At 31.4% G+C, this 21875-nt stretch overlaps 1 protein-coding gene, 1 long non-coding RNA gene and 1 pseudogene across 2 annotated transcripts; 1 reads left to right on the forward strand and 2 right to left on the reverse strand.

The window, feature by feature from the left end:
• Positions 1-2425: 2425 nt before the first annotated feature.
• LOC111203735 lies at positions 2426-3295 on the reverse strand. Its single transcript, XM_022697739.2, has one exon. It carries the CDS (start codon positions 3293-3295, stop codon positions 2426-2428), a length of 870 nt encoding a protein of 289 aa, XP_022553460.2.
• Positions 3296-7814: 4519 nt separating this feature from the next.
• Positions 7815-18670, forward strand: LOC106383482 (annotated as a pseudogene).
• Positions 18671-18712: 42 nt separating this feature from the next.
• On the reverse strand, positions 18713-21236 carry LOC125583719. The gene is made up of 2 exons (XR_007320782.1): positions 19041-21236; positions 18713-18962 (listed from the first exon to the last, which is right to left on the reverse strand). It is a non-coding gene; the product is annotated as an uncharacterized LOC125583719 (long non-coding RNA).
• Positions 21237-21875: the final 639 nt, after the last annotated feature.

Raw genomic sequence — 21875 nt, forward strand, 5'->3', positions numbered from 1 at the left:
TAAGAATATTGGTGACAAAATAACACAAACATATAAGCCCTACAAAAACGGAGAGCTAGGGGAAGAACAAGATGATACAAATAAATGGAGACCCATAAAGGAGTGAGGAGATAGAGAAAATGGGAAAACATCAAATTTTTAGTCTTTTCATCAAAATAAATGTAAGATATCGTATAATAGGATATTATACACAGATTTAGGAGTGTTATTTAAAAACAAAAAAAAAATCTGTAAAATAAATATATTTTTTTTAGATTGGGTATTTAGTCATTAACTTAAATAAAAGTGTAGTTTTAAAAAAAGATAAATGGAATTATAGTTTTCAAAATAAAATCTCAAGTACATGTATTTATCCAAATTTAATTAGGAAAATACCTTATTTAGGATTTCAAAATTTTAAAATGCACTGCTTATTTGATTTTTTGAAAACTACACTATTTTATATATGATAAGACATTTTTGCCATGATTTAAATTAAAATTACATTTTTATTATTTTAAATTATGTATGTACGTAGGTCAAGGTCACATTTTAATTTCCTAATCAAATTGTATGTTGTGGTACTGAAAATTGTTTTTATTAGGTGTTTAATTCATACGAAACCATGTAAGATTTGCTAGTGATTGTATTGAACATTTTTCAGATTGCTTAGTTATGAAAGAATTCATGTCATAAATCCAGGTGGCGGCAAAGAAGATGCAGAACAGGACCTCTAGGTAGTATTCTTTGTTTGAGAAAAAAAAAAGACGTAGAAGGGAATGACGAGATAAGAATCCATCTGATTCTAAGGATATTGAAACCTCGTGTAAATTGACGTCCGACTGTTATAAACTTTTGAGAATGTTAATTTTCTTGCGGTTGAATGTTATCTTTTTGTCCAACATCATGGGATATATATGTTTACTTAAGAAAGATTTATAAACCTTTCAATCCTAATTTTGGAGACCTATAACAAGCACTTCACGTACTACGTCATCACATAGTAGAAAAGAGAGACTTAACTCTGTTGATGTTTACCTTGTCGGTAGGAAGCTTAACTTATGATATCCGCTTCTCTGTCACTTTAGGCATAAACTCTCTTTATTAAGATGCTACAGTTTGATGCATTTATTTTTACATGTAATAGGTCTCTAACTTATATATGAGACGAATCTAAATACTCAAACCAGTCTTATATCTTATATTTTTACACTACGATCACGAAATATTCCGATCTATCACACATTCACAAGTGAATGTAATAAACGTAATTTTTTAGTTATATCTTTTAGTCTTTATTGGTCAAGGGTAATTTAGTCTTTTAGTTTATAAATAAATGTAGCTTTCAAAAGAATAAAAAAAAAACAGTATAGTTTTCAAAGTAAAATCTCTTACTAGAGTATTTTTCCAAATTTTTCCTTATAATATTCAAATTTTAATTTTTCAAAAGTTATTCTGTATATCTTAGTGTTAATCATATCTTTAACCGAACCCAATTCTGAGCTCAGTATGGACTTTTGTAGAACATAAAAACCAAAAGAAATTAATAGTTACCATATATATCAATTTTTATATAAACATAGACAAAGCATTTTGTTATTTTCTCTTAAAAATGAATTTCATGTCTAATTTTTTTTGTATTTTATCGAACTTAATATGAAAGTGAATTTGTATTTTATGATATGCATTTATCATACATAAAATATATCAAATAGTCTAATAAAATAGTTAAAATTTTAATCTATAAAATTTAACCCCTATAAAATATTGTGAATGAAATATTCTTTTCATTTTTGTAAACTAAAAATATTTTAATAATATAAATAAAAAAAGATGCTTCTCTTTAAACTAATAACATTATATTAATAAAAAAAAATGGTAAGCGAATTATATAATCCGTTAATAAGGGATTAAAAATAAAGTAGTGGGGACAAGAGAGATATAGATTGATAAAGACGTCACTCTCTATCTACATAATTCATATAGAGATGTTGTGACTCGTGAGTCATTAATCTGATTTTCGGGATAGGTTATCACAATTTGCTTATCATATTCGAAAAGGACAGAAACCACTGAATTTTGAAACTTCTATCTCTTTCGTACGGCCATTATACAGGCTGTTACTCAAATGATTCGATCGTTTTTTTTTTCTTGGAATGGATCCAACGGCTGAGATAGAGGTGCATGCATTGTTGTGTGATTTTATTTCTTTTGATAATTATTTTACCTAATGACACTAATGTAAATGAATAGACTTTTTTTTTTGTAAAAAGGTATTCATATTAAAACAGCAGAAAAAAAAGTTATACATGCCTAAATGCCATAGTTTTAAAGGGCAAGACCCAATAGAATTAAATTTAAAACACATATCAATGGAACATTTCCAGTCCACTTCATTGAAAGAGGCCTAGTAGAAGAGAGTTACGGTGGGGAAGGCAAACAACGACTATGATCTGAGAAACCAAAGTTGCATCATCGCAGAGGAGGCTCGAGGGTTTGAGTGGCGAAAGCTCTGGACACAGTTCCTTAGCTGTTTATCAATGGTGGAGAAGATTGATTCCGCAGTTCTGAAGGATTGTTGATGAAGTCTTGTGTTCCTTTCAGGCCATAGCCAGTAGAGTGAACCCTGAAACGCTAGGAGAGTTAAACGGCGAAGGTCCTTATTACGCGGAGAAGCGAGTAGTTGTTGGATTAAGTCCTCCCAAGAAGTAGTGAGCTGCAGCTGACACCTATCTGATATCATCCTCCAAATGAAGCCGCTGTAGGAGCAATCAAAGAACAGGTGATTTTGTGATTCGTTGCTGTTGTTACAGAGTAGACATTTGGGATCAACATCAAGTCCCCACTGAAGTAGTCGGTCGCGTGTAGGGCATCGGTTAAGCATGACTAGCCATGTTAAGAAGCTGTGCCGTGGGATTCCATAAGAAAACCAGACCAGCTGCGTCCAAGGAACTAGAGGAACATGGCCTTTCAAGTAAGTGTAGACCTCACCAGTGCTATACCGGGAACTAGTTTTGCCTGCCACATCCCACTCATATTGGTCTTGATCATCGCTGAGATTGACCGTAGTTAAATAAACGTGAAGAGCTAACTGGTTTTCTGATCTTGCAGGTGGGAGGAGCCAGTGATCATGATCATGATCATACAGCGAAGCAACCGTGGCAGTTCTGAGGATACCAAATCTTGAAGTCGAGGCTCCAAGGTAGTTGTATAGGTTCCCAAATGGAGACCAGTTATCGACCCAAAAGCTTGTCGACTCACCATTGACTAGCCTTCTTCGTAGTAGTGGGTAAATTTGACTCCTTGTCTTGATCATTTTATTAACTAGCCAGGAGAAAGATGAACTTGTGTTTATGGTCCAGTAGTTGTTTATGTCCCCTCTTAAGATCACTTCTTTAAACCAGGAGACCCATACAGATGTTGGGCGAAAGAAGATCATCCATATCAGTTTGAGGATACACGCTAGATTCCAGGAATGAAGGTCCTTGACCCCAAGTCCTCCCTGATCTTTGGTAAGTGTCACCGTTTCCCAAGCCACTTTTGCTGTTTGATGTCCCTCACTTTTTCGATTCCAAAGAAACAGGCCACAAAGAGAGTTTATTCTATTAATGCAGGCTTTTGGCAGTATGAAACTTGAGCACCAGAAAATTGAGATTCCAGCAATTACGGTTTTGATGAGGAGCAGTCTACCTGCAAACGACAGGGACTTAGCAGACCAAGAAGAGAAGCGCGTCTTTATTTGCTGAAGAAGGGGCTCACAATTGACTAGGTTAAGCTTCTTTGTGCAAAGGGGAACTCCTTAGTAACGCATTGGGAGAGAACCACAAAGCATGCTAGTGGACACATGAATAGCAGAGATCTCTTCCTCTGAGAGGCCAGAAGCAAAGAATCTTGACTTTTGGATACTAAAAGCTAATCCCGAGCGCCTTTCAAAGTCATGGAGGATCTGAAGAACCATTTGGACTGATTCGATGGAACCATCTATAAATATGAGGAGATCATCCGCAAAAGAAAGATGGGTCAACCTGGTCTTTTGACACTGGTGGTGGTATGAGAGATTACCAGACCTAGCAACCTTATCCAGCATCATGGACAAGCAGTTCATCGCAATCACGAATAGGTACGGCGACAAGGGATCTCCTTGCCTAAGCCCTCTTTTACCCTTGAAGAAACCACTTACTGTACCGTTATATCCTACCGTAAGGTTGTTGTTGTTATGCAGGCACGGAGTACACGGAGGAAGGGATCCGGAAGATCAAAGCTTTCCAATGCAGCGAAGAGGAACTCCCACGAAAGTGTATCAAAAGCCTTAGCTATGTCCACTTTTATGGTAATCTTTTTTGAACCCTTATTCCTATGATAACCATTCACAAGTTCACTTGCTAACACTGTATTTTCCACTAGCAAGCGACCCTCCCCAAAAGCCGTTTGGTTCGGGAGTATAAGGTCTTGCAAGATTGGCTTCAGCCGCTTCACCAACAGTCTAGAGATTACCTTGTAAATGGTATTGAGACAGGAGATCGGACGGTAGTCAGTAATACGTGAGGCTCCAGGGAACTTTGGCACCATGGATAAGATAGTGGAGTTAGCAGTTTTTGGAAGGAAGCCCGAGTTGAAGAAGTGTTGGATAGATTTCACGGTTTCAGTTCCAATAAGGGTCCAAGCAGCTTTGTAGAATGCAGATGAAAGACTGTCAGGGGCGGGAGCTTTGTTAGGGTTGAGGGAGAACATGACTTTAGTGATCTCTTCTGAATTTGGCATGAGGAGGATTTTGTCTTTTTGTTGCTGCGAGCACATGAAGTCAGTGAGGCCACGAAACCAAGCAGTAGAGGAATGGAGTAGAAGTGGCAATGGATGATCAGGTCCAAGCACATATTTAAAATGGTTGATGGCATGTGCACTCATCTGTAGAGGGTCAGTAACAAGAGCACCGGAGCTGAGTAGAAAATATCTAATAGCGTTGAAGCTGGCACGTGACTGGCAAACCCTATGAAAGAAGGTAGTATTGAGGTCCCCCTCTCGAAGCCAGTTGATCCTGGATTTCTGTCTGTAAAAGCATTCTTCTATCTGCCTGAGCAACTGCCACTTCTCATAAAGGACATGTTCTGCTTCAAATGTTTCTGGCGAAGGGTCAGTGAGTGCTTGTACCTGCGCAACTTGTAACAAACTGTGAGTAGTTTTTACTCTCTCCTGAATATTTGAAAACTCTCTATTTAGTGGTTTTAAACTTCTCTTGATGCATTTCAGCTTCCAACACAGTGAGGTTAGGTTGGCAGACACGCTTCCGACTTGAGACCAAGCGTCAGACACTACCTCCAGAAAGCTCGGGTGTTTAGTAAGGTAGTTTAGGAATTTGAAGGGTTGGGTACCAGTTTTAGGTAGGACGAAGGCAAGGTCGAGTAGGCAGGGAGAGTGATCAGATGGGACAGGTGGAAGGAAAGAAGCAGAGGCATGCGGGAAGAGATTGATAACGAAATTGTTAGTGAGGCACCTATCCAACTTCTTAGCAACAGGGGATATGAGTCTTTTGTTTGACCAGGTGTGGGTGGGGCCTTGGTATCTTAGATCAAATACACCTAGCTGATGAAGACAGTCTCTGAATAGGAACATCCGAGAGGAGTGTTTGTTGTAATTGAAAGCCGAGTGGTCGCTACTAAAGAGTATTTGATTGAAGTCTCTACATATTATCTAGGGTGTAGAGGCAAGATCATAGGTAGTATGGAGATTCAAGAGCTCAACCCATAGGTTGTTCCTTTCCTCACTGAGGTTAGATGCGTAAATAGCAGTGTAGATAATGGGAGAGCAATTGGGTAGCTGAAGCTCACAAGTGATCGTTTGGCGAGATTGTGACAGAACACACACCTTAGTCGGATCCTTCCAAATGAGTACAATGTGACCGTCTTCATCAGATAAGTGGTTGGAGGTATAATGCCAGCCTCTGCATACAGAGTTCATAAGGGAGGCCAGAGAGAGTTCCTTGATATATGTTTCTAAAATACTACCAAAAATGGGTCTATGGCTATTGAGCCAATCCATAAAAGGCCGATGTTTATTCGGGTCATTTAGATCACGAATGTTCCAAAAAAAGAGTTTCACACTCATTAAGAAGATAAAGGGGGTCTCCAGCGAGCTGGAGGGTATCTGGGTATCTGGAGTTTGAAGGGGTAAAAAAGGGTTAGAAAGATAAGGGTCAGAAAAAGATGAATTCTTTAAGTAGTTTAAGGTTCCTATATTAGGAAAGGCTAGGAGTGGGGGGACATTAGAGGAGTTGAAAGAGGGTTTCGGCTGAGAGGGGGGAGACAAGGAAGGTGAAGAGCGACAATGCTTTAAGGAAGGTTTAGTAGGCTTTCAGAAGGACTTTGGAGAGAAGTTGAAGGGAGAGAGGTTTTGGAGAAAAATGGAAAAGGGTTTGGAATAGGGTTTCTCCGAGAAGCCAAAGGGCTGGAGGGTAAAGAAACAAAGAGAGGAGGAGGTTGGTCAATAGGTGGGACGGGAGAAGGACAAGGTAGAGGACCAGTGGTAGTTGCAGGGTTGGTTTTCTTGACGGGTACGTAATTTTTTCCCTTAGGAACTCCCCAGGAGCCTGCTTACGCGAAGCGCTAACATGGACTTTATCTTTCTTGTTCTGTGCAGATTCTGTCTCAGCAGGGGGGTTCTTTGGCGGTGTGTACATCAGGCAGTTGCGTACCACATAGCCTAGTTCTTTGCAATGAGAACAGGTCGGGGGTAGCCAAGGATAGTCGACCTGAACTTCTACAACTTCTCCACTCTGTCTCTCAAACTCAACAACACGAGGAAGCGGTCTAGTGAGGTCCACTTCCACTTTAACATGAGACAAGGTGAGGCTAACTAAGTTTAGCGTGAAGTCATCAGTTTCCTTAGGATCGCCCACTAAGCCAGCAACTAGACTGAGACTATGCTGGTACCTGAGGTGAAGAGGAACTCCAGTAAGATGGGCCCATATCTGGATGGAGCTGAGAGGAGGGGTAGCAGCAGAGTGAGCTGAGGACCACTGTGCTGTGTGAAACATAGAGTCCCCGACATACCAAATATTTTTCTCTAGAATTTTTTGTCTGAGGTAGTCGCTTGGGATTCTAACAATGGCTGAGCGCTGCAAGGGGTTATTATGAATCTCGAGCTTTCTTCCCTTTCCCCACATGTGAGAAAGAACACTCTGAATTTGGCCGAACGGAGGGGGGCGACCGTTGAAGTAGCATATAATAAAGTCTTTATGCAATTCCGCTCCTTTGTGGAAGACAGAATCAGGTATCAAGACACGAGGTCTACCATTCTCTGCTAGCTTCAATGGAGCAAGACGTTTTAGAGACTTATCTCCTTTGATTCTTAACTGGTCGGCCAGCGTAGAGGTAGTTTGGAGGACTGCAACAGGAGGAGAGGTGTAGGATGAGGAATGAGGGGTAGATTGAACAGTAGGGGTAGCGGCGTTTACTTGAACAGAGGGTGGAAGGTGATTAATGGGAGGTGGCAGGTTGAGAGCTTTGTTGGTTAAGAGAGGAGATTTAGTTGAAGGAGAAAGGAGTTTATAACGGTCTGTGGAATTTACAGAGAGAGAGATGGTTGGGTTAGAGGATGAAGTTTGGTTAGGGTTTCCTGTAGCAGGAACAGTTGAGTGAGATCCAATCTCAGTTTGGTTTAGGGAAGGAATGGTAATAGTTGGACAGTTTTCAGGAGAAGACTGGACCATAGTGGTATCTGCTACAGCGACAGATTGTTTCTGAGTCTGAGAGACATCAGTAGTTAGGGGGAGGAGATGAGATCTACGACTAGCAGAACAGGAAGTTTTAATAGGAGTGACTGATAATGGAGGGAATTAGATGGGTGAAAGGGAGGACGGAGGGTCAGGGGGGTCAGGCGGGAATGGAGGAGACAAGAGAGCATCACCGGAGGTAGGTGACTGAGGTTTCGCGGCGGAAGCATGGCCAGGGGTGGCCCAATGGGACTGCATTGATAAGCGGGTCAGAGAGAAACTGACTTTTTTTCTTTCAAAAAAAAAAAATGACGATGATCTAACTTTATCAAAAGAAAAATAAATGAACAGACGTAATAGATGAATGTGATTGGTTAATAGAAACTTCAAAGAAATTTCCCATGACGATGATCTAACTTTCTTACTTATGTGAATAAAAACACAACCGTTGCTGCTTTCCTTTTGGTTTGAATTGAACGCATACTACAAGTGGCCTTAGATTGTTTGTCTTCAACAGCCATTGTTGGAACAGCCATATGTTTGTCTATTTTAAAATTAAGCAACTTGTGTCGTCCAACTTTTATGTTTCACTAACAAAGAAAAAAAGTATCGCACCTCGTGGTTGACCGAATGAAACGTGACAAATTAAAAAAAATGTGATTTAGTTACCTGCTTTTAGAAGATCTTGTGTAACATCACCGTATCTCAAACACAATCTCTCATAAGACCATCTTCTTGAAAAACTATTGGATTTGAGTTTTTTTTTTTAATTTTGTAAAATACTCAACAATATTTAAATATCATTTTTATTTTATTATTTACTAAAATATTCTAATAAAACCTTCTAATAATGGCGTTCCCAAGTTTGCCACTAATATTATATAGTGGTAGGTTTCTTTCAAGATCACTATACTTTATGAACCAACAAGACAAACCCACCTAACTGTTTTGTACTCAAAATATCTGTAAATTTGAAATTCAAAAACTTAAATCTAATAAATATTAATAATATATCTGTGTGCCAACTACAAAACTCTTAAAATACGACCAAGATGTTAAGTTTTATAAGTTTCAAACATAAAATTAATTGATAATTAGTGACTGATCCATATTATTGATAAATTACATGTGTCAATATCTAAATTTCCGAGGTAAAAGTTTATACTTTTGCACACTTTTAAAAATTAAAACCCATAACCCATTAATCTCTACTAATCTCATTATTCCCACTCGAGATAATGGATTTTCTAGGCATCATCGACAATCATTCTTATACGGAAGCATAAATCAGTGCAGGATTACATATGGATCGATTAACAAAACATTTTTGTAACTAGTTGAGAGGCTCTGATACCATGTTAGGTTTTATAAACTTAAAACTTAAATCAATTGACAATGAGTAGATTTATCAAAGTTCCTTATATATTAGTCATGACTCATCCAATTTATGGTGTAAGAATTAATAGTTTTACACTCATTAAAAATTAAGGTTCGGTCCATTCATCTCTACTTATCCCAATTGATGAAGAACCAAGACAATATTTGGGGAAAAATAAACAAATAATATGCTAAAAATCTATACTAATAAAAATGACCTTTTGAGGCTCCATAGAGCGTCCACATCAGCAAAAACAATTCTCCCGAAAGATGACACATGTTATTATTATTTAAAAAAGTAGAAAATAAATAATAAGTAAATTTGCAATATAAAAAAAAATAAATAATAAGTAAATAAATAAACAGAAACATTGCATTAAACTAATAAGTAAATATACAATGTAAAGAAATAAAAATATTACATTAGATATATATCGTAATATTATCAGTGATATAAAAGCAAGAAATTTAGAATAAACAAATTCTTACTAATAAAAGGGACCTTTTGAAGCTCCATAAAGCGTCCACATCAGCAAAAAAAACTTCTCCCGAAAGATGACATGTGGCATAAAATATAGTTTTACATTTTAATATTATTAATTTTCCAAAATTATAAATAATTTGTAAACATACAGCATAAAAAATGAAAAAACTACATTAAACATACGTAAAATTACCATTTTTCACTTAAAAAAAAAGACGGCTTATCACCATAATGTAACATTGTCGTTTTATTAAAAAAAATATATTATATATAATTTCAAAAATAATAAATATACGTAAACATACAACATAAAAAATGGAAATACTACATTAAACATATGTAAGATTACAATTTTACATTTTTATTTTTAAAAAATAATATGTAAACATAAAACATAAAAATTGGAAAAACTACATTAAACATATGTAAGACAATCATTTTTCACTAAAAAAAACGGCTTATCTCCATAATGTAACAAAACTATTTTGTAAAAAAAAACATTATATATAATTTCGAAAATAATAAATAATATGTAAACATACAACATAAAAAATGGAAATACTACATTAAACATACGTAAGATTACCATTTTACATTTAAAAATAACAATAATATGTAAACATACAGCATAAAAAAATAGAAAAACTACATTAAACATATGTAATATTACCATTTTTTACTAAAAAAAATGGCTTATCTCCATAATGTAACACTACCACTTTATAAAAAATGATAAAAAAACATAAATATAACTATTTGACTATTTGTCCAAGTTTTTTCTATTAAACATTCCCGTTTTACATTAAAAATGGAAAAAAATATTAAGATTTAAACATCTATCTTAAAATATAAAATATAGATATTAACTAAATATAAAGTATAAGAAAGAGAAATACTCAATATATAGAAAAATAAATAATAAGTAAATATTATAAAATATAAATATATGAATTATATATACAATAATAAGAAAATGCACAAATTTTAAAATATGGAAAGAGTACATTAAATATCAAACATCTATCTTAAAATGTAAAATATAGATATTAAGTAAATAGAAAGAAAAAGAAAAAGAAATACACAACTTAAAAACAATGGAAAAAGTATATTAATATTTAAACATATATCTTAAAATGTAAAATATAGAGATTACGCAAATAGAAAGTATAAGAAAAGGAAATACACAATTAAAAAAAATGGAAAAAGTACATTAGTATTTAAACATCTATCTTAAAATGTAAATCTATCTTAAAATATAAAATTATTAGTAAATAGAAAGTATAAAAAAAAAGAAATACACGATATAAAGAAAAATAAATAATAAGTAAATATATAATATAAGTAAATACGCAATTTAAAAATGGAAAATTACATTAAGATTTAAAAATATATCTTAAAATTTAAAATATAGATATTACGTAAATAGAAAGAATAACAAATGGAAATATAAAATTTAAAGAAAATGGAAAATGTACATTAAGATTTAAACATCTATCTTAAAATGTAAAATAGATATTAAGTAAATAAAAAGTACAAGAAATGAAAATACATATACAGGAAAATAAATAATAAGTAAATAATGTAAATATATAATATATGAACTATATATATAATAATAAGTAAATACACAATTTTTTTTAAAAAAATGGAAAAAGTTCATTAAGCATTAAACATCTATCTTAAAATGTAAAATATATAATATAAGTAAACACTTCTTTCCTCGCCGAATCAGGTATTGGTTCATGTTGGTTTAGTATTGTTTTTGGTTTATTAACCGGTTTAGGATGGTCCTATTGTAAATATAATTTAAGTTGGTTTAGCATATATTATGCTTTAAATAACTTAAATTAAATAATAGTAATATTATGCTTAAAATATAATTTTAGAGAGTTTTCAAATATAGTTTACAGAACATTATAGGTGATGAATTTAATTTATTAAATTTGTTTATTACTTAAAACTAAGTTTTTTAAAAAACATACTGAGTTATAAATATCAATGCTGGATTGGTGAGTATAACATGAAGACAAAAATATAAATATTTCATTTTCAAGATAAGAAATTCAGCTTTTATTCAGTTACTCAATATATAATATCTTAAATTATTTTTTTTAAAATATGCATAATTTATATATATAGATTAATCTTCCAAACTTAAACTATTATATTATATGTGTAATGTTTTTAAATAAAAATAATTTCTGTTTTAAGAAAAATAAAAACAACAAATGGCTATTTTCAAATAATGGATGTAATTTACATTATACTATCATTTAACAAGTATTAGATACGTTTTGATATATCATTATTTTCTATTTTCAGAAAAAATAAATTGTTAAACATCAATATCGTCTAGGTTAAATATACTAACAGCACAAATTCAAACATCACAAAAAACATTTACATAAACATTATAATTTAATAATTTAATCAAAAAATACAATTCAAAAAAATGATATTCAAAAGAATAGTTATATACTTAATATTTGAAAATCAAAGATATTTTTGCTAAAATTTTACTTACCTGACCAAGGAGATCGACTATCTTTTTACGGATCGATTGATTGTTGAGCATGTGGTCGATCCGAAAATACTCTGCAGTTTAATTAAATATCTAAAACATTTATTCCAACACTCAACATATAGTTTTGCTAAATATGATAACTAGATATCCAACAAAATTACAAAAATATATTTAAATAGTAAAAAATATGTTAATTGAATGTGTTAAAATTTAAAAATAAATTTTAATTATGACATGTATCTTAACATTAATATAAATACATATCATAACCTAAATATAAATAATTTAACAACTTAAATTAGAAAAAGATAAAAATCTCGGGCGTAGCCCGGGTTAATCCCTAGACAAATTTACTTGCATTGGTTCTAACATTAATACATTTTGAGGCTCCATAGAGCGTCCACATCAGCAAAAAAACTTCTCCCGAAAGATGACACGTGGCATAAAATATAGTTTTATATTTTAATATTACTAATTTTCAAAAATTATAAATAATTTGTAAACATACGGCATAAAAAATGGAAAAACTACATTAAACATATGTAAAATTACCATTTTTCACTTAAAAAAAAAACGGCTTATCTCCATAATGTAATATTACCGTTTTATAAAAAAAACAAAAAACATTATATATAATTTCGAAAATATTAAATATATGTAAACATACAACATAAAAAATAGAAATACTACATTAAACATATGTAAGATTACCATTTTACATTTTTATTTTTTAAAAATAATATGTAAACATACAACATAAAAAATGGAAAAACTACATTAAACATATGAAAGATTACCATTTTTAACTTAAAAAAACGGCTTATCTCCATAATGTAACATTACCATTTTATAAAAGAAGAAAAAAAACATAAATATAATTATTTGACTATTTGTACAAGTTCTTCAATTAAACATTGCCGTTTTACATAAAAAAAAGAAAAATACATTAAGATTTAAAATCTATATTAAAATATAAAATATAGATATTAACTAAATATAAAGTATAAGAAAGAGAAATACTCAATATATAGAAAAATAAATAATAGAGACCTTTTGAGGCTCCATAGAGCGTCCACATCAGCAAAAAAAACTTTTTCCAAAAGATGACACGTGGCATAAAATATAGTTTTACATTTTAATATTACTAATTTTTGAAAATTATAAATAATATGTAAACATACAGCATAAAAAATGGAAAAACTACATTAAACATATGTAAAATTATTATTTTTCACTTAAAAAAAAAGACGGCTTATCTCCATAATGTAACATTACCGTTTTATAAAAAAAAAAACAAAAAACATTATATATAATTTTGAAAAAAATAAATATATGTAAACATACAACATAAAAAATGGAAATACTACATTAAACATATGTAAGATTACCATTTTACATTTTTATTTTTAAAAATAATATGTAAACATACAACATAAAAAATGGAAAAACTACATTAAACATATGTAAGATTACCATTTTATACTAACAACACAAATTCAAACATCACAAAAAATATTTACATAAACATTATAATATAATAATTTAATCAAAAAATACATTTAAAAAAAACAATATTCAAAAGAATAGTTATATACTTAATATATGAAAATCAAAGATATTTTTGCTAAAATTATACTTACCTAGCCAAGGAGATCGACCATCTTTTTACGGATCGATCGATTGTTGAGCATGTGGTCGATCCGAAAATACTCTGCAGTTTAATTAAATATTTAAAACATTTATTCCAACACTCAACATATAGTTTTGCTAAATATGATAACTAGATAGCCAACAAAATTACAAAAAAATATTTAAATAGTAAAAAATATGTTAATTTAACGTGTTAAAATTTAAAAATAAATTTTAATTATGACAAGCATCTTAACATTTATATAAATATATATCATAACCTAAATATAAATAATTTAACAACTTAAATTAGAAAAAAAAAAATCCCGGGCGTAGCCCGGGTTAATCCCTAGTAAAGTAAACTACCAAAGTATTCAATCATACTGCGGCCTTATTCGAAACCTCCAAGCATTGCCATCTCAAATTATTTCTAGATCATGTTCAAAATATATATATTAAGGGTATATTTAGTAAAGTAGTGAGGACAATATATAGGACTTCAGACTTCATTAGAAGATTTCATTTGCAGACTGCTAAACTGTAATGCACTAGGATACTTCTCTAAAAGTCTGCTATACAAACTACCAGAATTGGTAATATTTTATTTTTCAATTATTGTTGTCTTAAATTCAAACAAAGTTTTAGTTCACCTTAATGTACTTGTAATTACTCTCTAAAAGGGTAAGATATAGATCTTTAAATTTTGATGTTTTTATTTGTTTGTGTGTTAATCCAAATAAAACTATATATTCTAACTCATTATGATTATATATGTTTTTGTAACAATTTTAGTTGTAAAATTTCTAATTCCAAACAATATAAAGTATATTTGAGCCTTTGTGTGTTAGATTCAAATAAAACTATATTGTTTACTTCATATTTAAGTTAAAAAAATCTATTTTGAAGTTTCTCTATTTTGAAACCATTTTTTTATATTCAGATTTTTCAGATATGAGGACGATATTAGACTTCATTAGCAGAATTCTTGAGCAGGCTTCAATAAGATATCTACTAAATTTAAAGGAAAACTAAAAAATTTAAAGAAACTTTACCAAAATTAGAAGACTTCATTATGAAGTCTGCTACGGATTTTGCACTAGCTGACTTCATCATGAAGTCTTCTAATTTTGGATAAGAAGATTTCTCGAAGAATTCTGCTAAACTATACTGCACTAACAAATTTCTCGAAAAAGTCTGCTATATGATGTATAGGGGCCTTCCTAATCATTCTTCACTTTCAGCTCCTGGATGTACAATGATGAAACATGCTCTTAGCTTGATCGTTTATATAATGTTGTAAACTATACATCAACTTTGTCTCCAATCCAATAAATAAATAAAAGAACTCTTTCTCTAATTTTTTTTGTTTTTACTTTCAAGTTGATGTAACCATAAACTACTGTCCTCATTGTAAATAAGTGATTAAGAATCTGGTTATGCAACATAAAAGGTTGCTCATGTGTTGTCTCCCTATCAGTTTAATTTAAATTGGACGATAAGGATGATAACAAGTTATAGTTATTACACAAAAAATTATAATAAAATTAAATTTCTACAAGTTCAACAGAATAACGTTCACACATATCACACTTTTTAATATCACATAAGCTCAAAACACAATAAAAAAATAATACATAAGTTCAAATTAACATCTAACATCACAAATGTATGTTAAAAAGACATTAAACTATATTAGAAAACATGAACATCCCATGTTCAAGAAATTTATAACAACATACTTCTCGAAAAATCCGTTCTTATTAGTTAGAAACATAAATAAACATGAATATTAATAAATCATATTAACCATTAAGTTATAAATTTCATTCATGAGCTCTAATATTGAAAAAATATACATGAGTTAGCACAAAAATCTTAAATATTCATTTTAAGTTTAGAAGAAAATGCAAGTTTACTAACTTAACAAAAAAAACTTCTTCACAAGTCTACTAACAACATACTTCTTCAGAAGTTTAATTTTTAGGTTATTTTTGCAATTACAAATTGACAAAGAAGACTTCTCAAGAAATCGACTTAAAAGCAAACTTCTCAAAAGGTTTTCTTTTTTGAATTATTTGGTTACTTTTGTATTTGGAATTTTATTGATTTTACCAAAGCACACTTCTCAAGAAGTATTTTCTCATAATCATGTTAATTTTGCAATTGATCAAAATTTTGCAGAAATTTAATTTTTTCATAGAAAAGTCTCCGACCTCTTGAGAAGTCTGTTGTGAGTAAACATTTGGAGAAGTTTTTTTACTGCCACATAAAGTCTCCAAAGTGTCACAAGAAGTTTGTGTAGGTTGGTTTTAAAATAGACCATATTTGACTTTATAAAACTTCTCTAGTAGACTGCTCTTAAAACCAAGGGTTTGACTTAAGTCTCAGAAGTCTTCTATGAAAAATGTCAAATTTCTACAAAAATTTTGGTCAATTTCAAAACTAACCTCGTTTTTACGGAGACTTATTGGGAAATCAACTCAATTTTTTTGATACAAAGAAAAGTTAGGATTTCTCTAGAATTTTTCTATGAAACATTCATAAAATAGTCAATAGTAAAATTAACTTATGAATTGACCATGAGACTTCTCTAAGGCTGCAATTGGAATGCAAAATTATGGAATGAAATTGTTTGGAATACATCATTCCATAGAATTCAAAAAAAAAATTACCAGTTACTTGGAAAACCTTTTAAAATCATTTCCACATATTCCAAAAAGGAATAAAACTTAAAAACAAATCCTTTGTAAAATATATTCCATTTGTTCCATATTAAAAAGGTCCCTGAATGTGTGGGATGATAATTCCAATTCCAATAACAGTTTCAGTTTTTATCTCATTTTATTTATCATTCCATTTTTTTCCATTCCACACATAAATCTTCTTTTTATTCCATGTATTCCTTTTAGGAAAAACCAGTTACAGCCTAAAAGTCTTCTTGGTGGATTACTTCTCGAGAAGTCTTTTATTGAAAAAAAAATCTGAAAATTTTGAATATCATACATAGATTCGGTGATCATGTTTAGTTTTTCCAAGCACTTATAACTTCCCAAAGAAAGATATCTACTCGTTATTGACCAAAAATCATCAAACTTGATTAATTTTAATAGAAATATAATTTTGAAATCCAAAAGTTTGAATTTTTAGGATGAATGAGAGAGGATATTTAGGATAATTGATTTATGTGTAAAAATGAGAAAAAATGTATAAACCGAGTTCTAGTGCATTTAAATTTAAAGCTTGTTTTGGTTGTTAATGGGTTGGTGATATTGAAGACAATGAAGTTTTAGTGATGAAGATGAAAATGTTTGAGTAAAACTAGCATATTTGGAAAATAAATAAATAATGATATTTTTTGTGAATTATTTGAAATTTTAGGGTGGATATAGCAAAACAAAAAGTTAGTTTTTTGTTAACCATAAATTTTAGGTTATTTTTTAAAGAAGATCATTATTACTACGTCTAAAACTTCTTCTAAGACTTTAAAATACCAAAACTTTTGATTTCTAAACTATTTAAAATCAACATTGATTTTCTCAATACTTATTATTATTCTAACAATGCGATATATAAGCATAATATATAATTTCCATATAATGCACCTACTAATCTTATTAATCTCAAGAAACTACACAAGAATTTTCAGGTTTAGCCAACTATTAGATGTTTTATGCAGAGTTTCACAATTTTTTTTCAAGAAATTTCACGTGAATCAATTTTTAAAGTGAAATGAAAATAAAATATTAAACTAACAAATAAAATTGATCAAAATAGTTAATATAATATTTTTTGAAAATTTGACATAAAATATTTAACTTACAAAAATATATTATATCTTAAAAATGTACAAATTCCAAAGATTTTTAACGAACTAATCAAACATAATAAACGCCCATAAAATTTTGACAAACTTATTGCTGTTAATCATAGGAAAATGTTTATTTAGGAATATCTACAAAGATATGAAAAAATATATAATATTTAAAATATTAATTTTCAGTCTTTAAAAGTTAAAACAATTTTTTTTTTCATTATAACATCATATATCTCAAACATCGTCCGAGGCGCATCGATTCCTAGATTCACAATCAGATTCGATGGATTTGAAGGAGGGTAATGGGAGCAAAAGGTTAAGTTAAGCGAACCATTCTTCTTGAAGAAGATTTTAATTGAGAAAGCCGGTGATACCAGTGACTTGACTACCTTGGCTACGTCAGTTCATGCGGTAATGTTAGGATCCGGATTCGTGCTGTTGAACAATATAATCATGGCTGCTCTGATAGGTTTAGCTTTTCAAATGAGTTGCTTTCTCTATCCCTAAGGTATACTCTGCCTGCGATAACTAAAGATACCAAGAAGATGATTGAGTTTGTTACTCTGAGGTTTCAGAGCTTAAGTAATACTTTTGTAGTCTACGGATCTTTAAGTGGACATATGGTGCAAAGGGTCAATAGGTTTGTTGTGCCCGTTGTTGATTTAGTTATGGATACTTTGAAGTTTGTGAAACAAGCCTCTTCCAGTAGCTACCGCGAGGTGTTTGTGTTCTGGAGGATGGTGAAAGATGATATTTCTACCCCTTTGGTCTTTGCGATAAGTCTGGCTTGGAGCTTCCACCGTGCTTGATGCGTCTACCAAGAGAGCTAAAGCTGAAGATACTCGAGTTTATTGCCAACATGGCTTGCGTTTCTACAGAGATGCGGCATCTGGTGGCTTCAGACGATGGCTTGCGGAAAAGAAGAGCTTGGAAGAAGCTCTTGGCGGCAACGTCAACACCCTAGACGAGTCTTAACGGCCTGAAATGGAAATACATTGCCGCATGACTTCTCCTCGTATCAGTCCTTTCCCTCTCGGAATGTTTGGTGGAGATCATATGGTTTTCGACGTTAGTTATTTCCAACTCATAAACACTATGTTACTTTGAGCCCATTTTAACATCTCTAACTAATTCTAATAAATCACATTTTCTAAATTTTTTAACTGAACAAGGTCAAGCAAAAATGAACGATTAAAATCATTTCTTCTCTCTCTTTGTTTCAAAGGTCAATATTATTTTTATACAAAACAGAGGATCATTTTATATGGAAACTTGTATCTGTTCAATCAAAGAATGGATTAACCAAAGCGGTTTATATGTCCATAACGTTTTCTAAGAGAGAAAAAGGAACGCAAACAGAGTGGTGCCTCACTCAAAATGGAGTGCAAAGTAAATCATGTCTTTATGGATCACTGCTCTTCGTCAAGCGCTGTATCTGTTCTTCTAGCTGCAAGCATTTTAGGAACCATTATAAACGGTAATGGTAATCTAGTAAAAAAGAAGACCATGGTGCATATCACAATACCTGAGCATTTGCTTTCTTCTGACTGCAGCATTTAAAACCATTGGAACAATCAAAACCATTTTTTTTCCGAAGCTAGATCTGCCTCCGCTCCTGTCTGTGAATTTTCGGAACTTAAAAGCTTTTATTCCTATCCTCACACCAACTTCCACTCTATGTCAAAAGCAAAATGAGAAGCAAACTGGTCCTGCTCGCCTTCATGCATTCATGGGTGCATTTCTCTCAGTACAAATCAAGATCATAATCAATCAAACTAGTTAAACAGAAAAAAGCAAAACTCTGGTCAGGAAAGAGAAAACTTACGAGCAGTTGGATCATGGAGTTGAATCAATCCGATTAAATTTTATCTTTCCTGCCAAAGCACATAAAAGATAGTATACACCAAGAAGACGAATATCAAAACAGTATTTATGAGTGGAAATTATACCCTCTGGATGTCATTGTTGAGCAGGAGATTTTGTAACAATGGATGGATGTGAGCAGCATCGCTAGACAAAGGATTCACAGCACTAGCCGCTTCGTCTTCCTGAAGAAATAACTCTAATCCAACTTCAGAGGGATTGCAGTTAACAAAATTAAAGTTGATCTTTAGATTACCGAGTCATTATCTGAATCTATGCTTCGTTTAAGTGGCTCTTCCTCAACATATAGGACGAACAACATCATCGCCAACCTTCTCAGAAAGATTGTCATCTTGAGGAGATTAGAGTTTGAATCTATTAACTTTATTTGAATTAACAAAGTAAACACAAAATACTCATTTAAAATTTATATATCTATAGGCCTACAAAAACAAGATAATATTGTAAGAAAGACATGAAATAGTTCATAAATTAAATTAATAATTTTTTTGTTTAAATTCAAAGAGACTAGAGAGAAGCGAAAGAGTTTTATAGAAAAAAAAGAGAGTTTTAGAAAATTATACAACCATTTTATAGAGAGTGTGTAAATTTCATTTATATAAAAAGACAAAAATTGCAACTAAGTTAAAAATTTATGACATAATAGACTTTTTTCAAGTATACTATATTTAAAATTATAGAATAGATTTTGTTGTAAGTCTTATTTAGTATACTTTTTAGAAGTTTACTATCAAAATTTTATTGTTTTTATTCTTTTTTCAGTATTTTAATATGTGATTTCATAATAGTTGAATACTAATTCGAAGACTATTATTTTAATTTATTCATACAAAAACTAAATTATTTTAATTTTTATGATCTCAAATTTTTAGTATACTACATAAGAAGTCTACTATATCCTAAAATCAGATAGACAAATACGCATGATTCAAGAATTCTACCGATGCAAGGAAGCGATAATCACAATTCCACAACAAAAACAAAGGTGGTTGTTGGTTGTTTTGAAAAAGTACCAACAACACATAAAATAAAAGATATATTGAAACAAATTATTCTCATGCACATCATTATTGTAAAATTGTCTAACTAACTATGTCGGACAATTTTGATCAAAAAAAAAAAACTATGTGGGACAACAAGGCTGCTCATTATAGGGAGTTACAGACCACGACAAAGGTAAATATTACAAGCATCTTTCCACGATTATATAAAGGTAATATAACAAACAAAATTTCATATGTTAAACCATTTACTAAAATGTGTTTCACCATTAAGGACAAACTATTGCTCGCCACAACACCAAGGACTTGCTTCTACTTTGACAACACCATTGACACCATACAAGGCTTCACATGGAAAAACAAACTAAATTCACATACATAAAGTCATCACGCATCTTTGGATCCAACGACAGATAAAACTCTTAACAACACTCAGGATTAAAAAAAAATACATGTGCACATCCTTTACTTTCAGAAACAATAAAAAATTTGTATTATCAAAGACTGATTCCTTAATTTTTGGTATCCAAACAATAAATTTCATTACAAAAATTTCGAAATCAATAATCCGTAGAGCAAACCACGACATAGTAATAATATATTTTTTTGAAAATTGGTTGTAGAACGTATTGGGACTTAGTACTGTAAAAGAGCGAGAAAAACAAAACAAAAGAATGTTATGACATTTAATATTTTAAAATTTTATTTTAATCAAATGGTTAATTTTTTTTTAATATATTTTAAAATACATTTTATCTAAACTAATGGTGTTCAATTTTGATTTTGGTCCAGGTTTAATTAGGGTTTTTGTTTTTGGGTTTTTTGCAGAATTGACCTATAACTTAAAGTCAAACACAAAAATAACCTCCTTTTTTTTTTGAAAATTGGTTTTGCCCTATTCACCCCACAAGTTCATATAATTTACGAAAATGCCATCAATTTTTTTTTTTTTTTCGAAAATGACATTTTTACTCTCTCACCCTCATCATCTTCAAGTAATTACAAGATTGCCATTGTCATCAATACCACAACCACCATGAACAACCAATTTGAAGCTCTTAATGCTCCCAAAATCGATTTACCCTTCTTCTTTTTCCATTCTTGTGAACTAAACAAAACATATCTCTCACTTTCTCTCCACAATGAGCAAAAAAAAACCCAAGATTTTGATTCTAAATTTTTTATGGTTCATAGAGTCATAGAAGCTAACGATTCTGGGTGGGTTACTTTCGTTTGTGATTCTGTGTGCTTGGAGAAGTCTTATGTATGCTAAGGAACTTATCTCACCAATTTAAGGTATGACATCGAGTTTTTTTCCAGATCTGTTCGTCAGACGACTTACTTGGGAAGTCGTCTGGCTGTAGACAACTTACCTGGAAGTCGTCTGGTCAACGCAGAGGTTATTTTTGCAATTGACTTTGAAATCTGTAACCTGAGACGACTGAAAGTTAAGTCGTCTGTTTTTGTTTGGTTTC

This window comes from Brassica napus, chromosome C3 (assembly GCF_020379485.1).
Source record: "Brassica napus cultivar Da-Ae chromosome C3, Da-Ae, whole genome shotgun sequence".
NCBI lineage: Eukaryota > Viridiplantae > Streptophyta > Magnoliopsida > Brassicales > Brassicaceae > Brassica > Brassica napus.